This window comes from Hyperolius riggenbachi, chromosome 11, assembly GCF_040937935.1.
Source record: "Hyperolius riggenbachi isolate aHypRig1 chromosome 11, aHypRig1.pri, whole genome shotgun sequence".
Lineage (NCBI taxonomy): Eukaryota > Metazoa > Chordata > Amphibia > Anura > Hyperoliidae > Hyperolius > Hyperolius riggenbachi.
This window is the reverse complement of record NC_090656.1, coordinates 211530212-211537803: the sequence shown is the minus strand read 5'-3', so window position 1 is coordinate 211537803 and position 7592 is coordinate 211530212. Positions and strand designations below refer to the sequence as shown.

The 7592-nt window shown below is 42.4% G+C and overlaps 1 protein-coding gene across 1 annotated transcript in view; it reads left to right on the top strand.

The window, feature by feature from the left end:
• Positions 1-939: 939 nt before the first annotated feature.
• The window catches only part of GALNT18 (polypeptide N-acetylgalactosaminyltransferase 18), a 485929-nt gene continuing 479276 nt past the window's right edge, over positions 940-7592 (top strand). Inside the window, exon 1 of the mRNA XM_068260107.1 lies at positions 940-1244. Coding sequence (XP_068116208.1) covers positions 1010-1244 — 235 coding nt within the window. The 5' untranslated portion in view covers positions 940-1009. The remainder of the gene's footprint in view (positions 1245-7592) is intronic.

Here is a 7592-nt window from a genome sequence, read left to right as displayed (position 1 = left end):
AATGTAGAGTGTTGGTGTCAGAATGTAGAGTTTAGAAATGTCAGTGCTGATGTCAGTTTAGAATTGCCAGGGCTGGTGTCAGTTTAGAATGTACAGTGCTGGCGTCAGTTTAGAATGTAGTGTTGGTGGCAGTTTAGAATTGTCAGTGCTGATGTCAGTTTAGAATGTACAGTGCTGATGTCAGTTTAGAATGGCCAGGGCTGGTGTCAGTTTAGAATGTAGTGTTGGTGTCAGAATGTAGAGTTTAGAATTGTCAGTGCTGATGTCAGTTTAGAATGTAGTGTTGGTGTCAGAATGTAGAGTTTAGAATTGTCAGTGCTGATGTCAGTTTAGAATTGTCAGTGCTGGTGTCAGTTTAGAATTGTCAGGGCTGATGTCAGTTTAGAATTGTCAGGGCTGGTGTGTCAGTTTAGAATTGTCAGTGCTGGTGTCAGTTTAGAATTGTCAGGGCTGGTGTCAGTTTAGAATGTAGTGTTGGTGTCAGAATGTAGAGTTTAGAATTGTCAGTGCTGATGTCAGTTTAGAATTGCCAGGGCTGGTGTCAGTTTAGAACTGCCAGGGTTGGTGTCAGTTTAGAATTGTCAGTGCTGATGTCAGTTTAGAATTGTCAGTGCTGGTGTCAGTTTAGAATTGTCAGCGCTGGTGTCAGTTTAGAATGTACAGTGTGTTTGTGTAGAATGTGGAGTGCAGAGTGTTTGCGCTAATTTGTGTAGATAGAATGTAAAGTATCACTGTCAGCGCAGAACGTGGAATAGTTGCAGCGCTCCAGCTCCGGGGACTCCGCTCTGCCTGCGCTGGAATGTGCGCTCGGCGAGGAGCAGGTTGAGTCTCGCGCCGTAGCCCCGCCCCTCGCCGTTAGCCATTGGCCGGGGAGGGGTGCCGGGGCGCGGCGATTGGCCGGCGGGGCGGGGATGGGGAGCGGGTAGCTGCTCAGTGCGATGGGAAGTGGCGGCGGGGGAAGCGGTGCAGGGTGGCCCGGCTGTGCTCGGCTCTATGGAGGCAGCTGAGGATGGGGTGTACCAGGAAAACCAAGCCGCTCGTCTCCACGTGTGTGATCCTGAGCGGCATGAGCAACGTTCTGTGCCTGCTCTATGTGGGCTGGGTCACCAACTACATGGCTGGGCTGTATGTGCGGGTGCAGCCCCCCGACTCCACCAAGCTGGAGCCCGAGGACAGGGGGGACACCATGAGGATTATAGAGAGGCTGGACCGCCTGGAGAGTGTCATCAACCAGCACATCCAGGGTAGGGACCCTCTATAATGCATATACACCACTTCTGTATACTCCTACCTGTGTGCTATATACCATCTATACATACCTTTATATTACACCATCTGTACCTACCTGTATATTACACCATGTATAGAATATACAGAGCCTGGAGAGTGTCATCAACCAGCACATCCAGGGTAGGGACCCTCTATAATGCATATACACCACTTCTGTATACTCCTACCTGTGTGCTATATATACCATCTATATCTACCTGTATATTACACCATCTGTACCTACCTGTTTATTACACCATGTAGAGAATATACAGAGCCTGGACAGTGTCATCAACCAGCACATCCAGGGTAGGGACCCTCTATAATGCATATACACCACTTCTGTATACTCCTACCTGTGTGCTATGTACCATCTATACATACCTGTATATTACACTATCTGTACCTACCTGTATATTACACCATGTATAGAATATACAGAGCCAGTGGATAGTGTCATCAACCAGCACATCCAGGGTAGGGACCCTCTATAATGCATATACACCACTTCTGTATACTCCTACCTGTGTGCTATATACCATCTATACATACCTGTATATTACACTATCTGTACCTACCTGTATATTACACCATGTATAGAATATACAGAGCCTGGAGAGTGTCATCAACCAGCATATCCAGGGTAGGGACCCTCTATAATGCATATACACCACTTCTGTATAATCCTACCTGTGTGCTATATACCATCTATACATACCTGTATATTACACCATCTGTACCTACCTGTATATTACACCATGTATAGAATATACAGAGCCTGGACAGTGTCATCAACCAGCACATCCAGGGTAGGGACCCTCTATAATGCATATACACCACTTCTGTATACTCCTACCTGTGTGCAATATACTATCTATACATACCTGTATATTACACCATCTGTACCTACCTGTATATTACACCATGTAGAGAATATACAGAGCCTGGAGAGTGTCATCAACCAGCACATCCAGGGTAGGGACCCTCTATAATGCATATACACCACTTCTGTATACTCCTACCTGTGTGCTATATACCATCTATACATACCTGTATATTACACTATCTGTACCTACCTGTATATTACACCATGTAGAGAATATACAGAGCCTGGACAGTGTCATCAACCAGCACATCCAGGGTAGGGACCCTCTATAATGCATATACACCACTTCTGTATACTCCTACCTGTGTGCTATATACCATCTATACATACCTGTATATTACACCATCTGTACCTACCTGTATATTACACCATGTATAGAATATACAGAGCCTGGGCAGTGTCATCAACCAGCACATCCAGGGTAGGGACCCTCTATAATGCATATACACCACTTCTGTATACTCCTACCTGTGTGCTATATACCATCTATACATACCTGTATATTACACCATCTGTACCTACCTGTATATTACACCATGTATAGAATATACAGAGCCTGGAGAGTGTCATCAACCAGCACATCCAGGGTAGGGACCCTTTATAATGCATATATACCACTTCTGTATACTCCTACCTGTGTGCTATATACCATCTACATACCTGTATATTACACTATCTGTACCTACCTGTATATTACACCATGTAGAGAATATACAGAGCCTGGAGAGTGTCATCAACCAGCACATCCAGGGTAGGGACCCTTTATAATGCATATATACCACTTCTGTATACTCCTACCTGTGTGCTATATACCATCTACATACCTGTATATTACACCATCTGTACCTGCCTGTATATTACACCATCTGTACCTACCTGTATATTACACCATGTATACAATATACAGAGCCAGTGGATAGTGTCATCAACCAGCACATCCAGGGTAGGGACCCTCTATAATACATATACACTACTTCTGTATACTCCTACCTGTGTGTAACACTATCCATACTTACCTGTATACCCAAGCATGGATACCTTCTAATATCTATCTATCTATCTATCTATCTATCTATCTATCTATCTATCTATCTATCTATCTATCTATCTATCTACATCTGTACATACCTGTGTGTTACACTATGCACACCTCCACCTGTACATACCTGTGTACCTAAGCATGTATATCTCCTTACATATACATACCTTTATATTACACCATGTATACCTCCATCTGTACAGACCTGTATATTACAGCATTTATAGCATACTAGTAGACCTAAGCCCGTTTCAAAAACGGGCTGTAGGGTTTTTTTTTTCCTTTGCCGCCCACCTCGCTCCCTGGTCCCAACCGCCCACCTCGCTCCCTGGTCCCGTCCAGCTGTCCGTTACTGCGCATGTGCGCAGTAGCAAAAAACGGACACAGGGACAGTTTGACGCAGCGACACAGGGAGATTATTGTATAGGATACAGAGCCATCAACCTGCTTAGGTATATACATTTCTGGACCATACCCCCTACCAATACATACTATATTATACTGCACACCCATCTGTTATACAGTATACCATATATACTTCTATATACTCCTACCTATATACTACTCTATGCACAGGATATACAGAGGATCTCACCAGCCAGCATATACAAAGTACAGAAATCTCAGTGTTATATCACATCATAGTATATATCTCCCTAGACACCTGCCTGTTACACTGTATACCTCCACATATACATACCTGTATATTGCCCCCCTGAGGGCTATAGTATAGCTGAACCCCTAGAGGGTGTTATCATCCAGAGCATCTAAGGGAACAGTATATCGTACCTGTGTATTGTGTTGTGCACGGTTACATACCTCTTTATACACCTGCCTGTATATTACACCAGGAAGGATATGTAGGGGGTAGAGAATGGCATCAGGCGGCTTATAGAAAATACAGATATCTCACTGTTCTGCAATATTTCAGTACATATCTTAATATTATATGATGCACCTGTCATTACACTATGGAGGTTACAGAGACTGGCTATATAGAGGCACCAACCAGCCTAGGTCAAATATGAATCTCTATATTACACTGTTCACCTATATACCTCTTAAGATACATACCTGTATATTATTGTATTGTTCTGTTTTGTTCTGTCATACAGCACATATAGGGTATAATGTTCTATAGCACACCATACATTTGTATGTCACAGACATCGTATACATGCATACACACACATATACACACCTACTTGTATATTAACCCCATGAGTATTAAATAGAGGCTGGCTCATGCTCCATAGTATGGACTGTATAAAGTAGAGTAGCTCTATATTGCACCACATATTGGCGGAATACATTTAGAGGCATATGTGTGTACACCTGTATATGACACCATGCACCTGCCTCCTGCACAGCCTCTCAGTAGAATACAGTAGAGGCATATTTGTGTACATCTGTATATGACACTGTGCACCTGCCTCCTGCACAGCCTCTTAGTAGAGTACACTAGAGGCATATGAATGTACACCTGTATTTGACACCATGCACCTGCCTCCTGCACAGCCTCTCAGTAGAATACAGTGGAGGCATATGTGTGTACATCTGTATATGACACCGTGCACCTGCCTCCTGCACAGCCTTTTCAGTAGAATACACTATAGGCATATGTGTGTACATCTTTATATGACAGCGTGCACCTGCCTCCTGCACAGCCTCTTAGTAGAATACACAAGAGGCATATGTATGTACACCTGTATATGACACAGTGCACCTGCCTCCTGCATAGCCTCTCAGTAGAATACAGTAGAGGCATGTGTGTACACCTGTATATGACAGCGTGCACCTGCCTCCTGAACAGCCTTTCAGTAGTATAGCGATGCACCCATTTGTGAGTGACATTATGAAGAGACTGCCCCGTAGTGTGTATGCCGATGCCATGTGCTTGTTACTGCCAGAGCACCCTGATTGTGCATAACTGCATTCCAATCATTCCTGAGTCCTTCTAATGAACTGAAATATGCACTCCTAGATACAGCGTGCATCCTCTTGTAGAACGCAGAGCTTAGAATGAATGGAACGGAAGAGCACAAAAGTACCACCTGGTTCAATGCTGTAGGAACCGATGTGCGTAATGTTTCTGTAACATTCGCCTCTATATTGTACAGTGTAAATGTCTACAGTGCCATATATTCACCTATGTATTACACTGTGCAGTACTATATTATTCTGCGTACCTGTTTACAGTGCTGTATACTCACCTTTATATTACACTTCACACCTCTATATTATACAGTGTACCTGTCTACAGTGCTGTATACTCACCTGTGTATTGTCCTGTGCAGTACTATAATATTCTGTATACCTGTTTACAGTGCTGTATACTCACCTTTATATTACACTGCACACCTCTATATTATACAGTGTACCTGTCTACAGTGCTGTATACTCACCTTTATATTACACTGCACACCTCTATATTATACAGTGTACCTGTTTACAGTGCTGTATACTCACCTTTATATTACACTGCACACCTCTATATTATACAGTGTACCTGTCTACAGTGCCATATATTCACCTGTGTATTGTACTGTGCAGTACTATATTATTCTGTATACCTGTCTACAGTGCTGTATACTCACCTGTATATTACACTGCACACTTCTATATTATAAAGTGTACCTGTCTACAGTGCTGTATAATCAGCTGTATATTACACTGTGTATCTGTCCACAGTGCTGTATACTTATCTGTATGTTACATTGTGTACCTCTATATTATACAGTGTACTTGTCTACAGTGCTGTATACTCAGCTGTATATTACACTACACACCTCTACATTCTACAGTGTACCTGTCTACAGTGCTGAATATTACACTGCATACCTCCATATTATACCGTGTACCTGTCTTCAGTGCCGTATACTCATCTGTATATTATATTGTGTGCCTGTCTACAGTGCAATATACTCACCTGTTTATTACACTGCACACCTCCTATATTATACTGTGAATCTGTCTACAGTGCCATATACTCGCCTGTATATTCTGCCATAAGTGTTAATAGGTGGTCGAACAATAGTATACACAAGGTTCAGTATATTATACCATGTATTGGTCAGGGCTGGGGAGTCGGAGTTGGAGCAGTTTTGGTTACATGGAGTCGGAGTTGAGGAGTCGGAGCAGTTTTGGTTCCTGGAGTCGGAGTCGGTGGTTTCATAAACTGAGGAGTTGGAGTCGGATGATTTCTGTACCGACTCCACAGCACTGGTATTGCTCTAAAACCCTATATATTATTTGATACTCGCGTAACAAATCTATCACTATGTAATGCCATAACAGTCTTTATCGCACTGTATAAATGTAGAGTGCTACCATGTGGAACATGTGAGGTAAATCACACGTCATAGTTTTATATAATACATCTTTTATATTTTGTACATCCATATACTATATATTACTCTCAGTGCATTTATCTGTATATATCTTTACATAATACTGAGAGGGAAACAGGGAGGTTAGGTTGATCCTGTTGTGGGGCGTACAAGATTATCCCTTCTTTATTTCCCTATATACAGTACATGTGCATTGGAGTTTGCTAATAATCACATGTATACGGGAGCGCACTGCCATAGTCTGGTCTGCCATCAGCCAGCACTCAGGCAGCCAATTACCTGTATATTTCTCTCAGCGTACAGCACGTCTGTAGTGCATCTGCTGCTGCATGTCTTTTGTGTGCTACCAGGCAGCATCAAACGCTGTAAACAAGAGTCCTGTCATTTATAGGGTGCCTGGCTGTGTATATACAGCATGTCTGTGCGTTACATGTTACAGCAGCTATACTGCGCGTCTCCTGCGGCCAGCATCATTAGCTAGCGTGTAGACAGAGCTAGCTCTGGGGTAACACTGTATACAAGCTCACTACCACACGAAATATAAAAGAAACACATATACTGTATATACTTCCTTTACCCGTATATTGCACTATATACTTGTACTTGCTTGTGTCTTGCAATGTATATACTGTACTTTATTTACCTGTATATTGCAATGTACCTGTATATACTTTCTTTATCAGAATCAATGTATTTAGCCAAGTAAGCTTGCACTTACAAGGAACTTGGCTTAGCAGTTGCTTAACAGACAGAAATAAAAACCATACGAGGACAGACAGTATATAGAATACAAGTCAAGGACAGTGTGTAAGTATAGTGGCAGTAAACAGGGTGAGAAGTGTTCATTTACTACAATTCTGTGCTGAATGCTTTCAATATCCTTTATTGCACCATCTGATTGCTGTGGGATTGCAATGTATATACTTTATTTACCTGTATATTGCACTGTACACTTCTGATTGCTGAGGTATTGTAATGCATAAACTGTACATTCTGTACCTGTATATTGCACTGTACATGCCTGATTGCTGGGGTATTGCAACTTTTA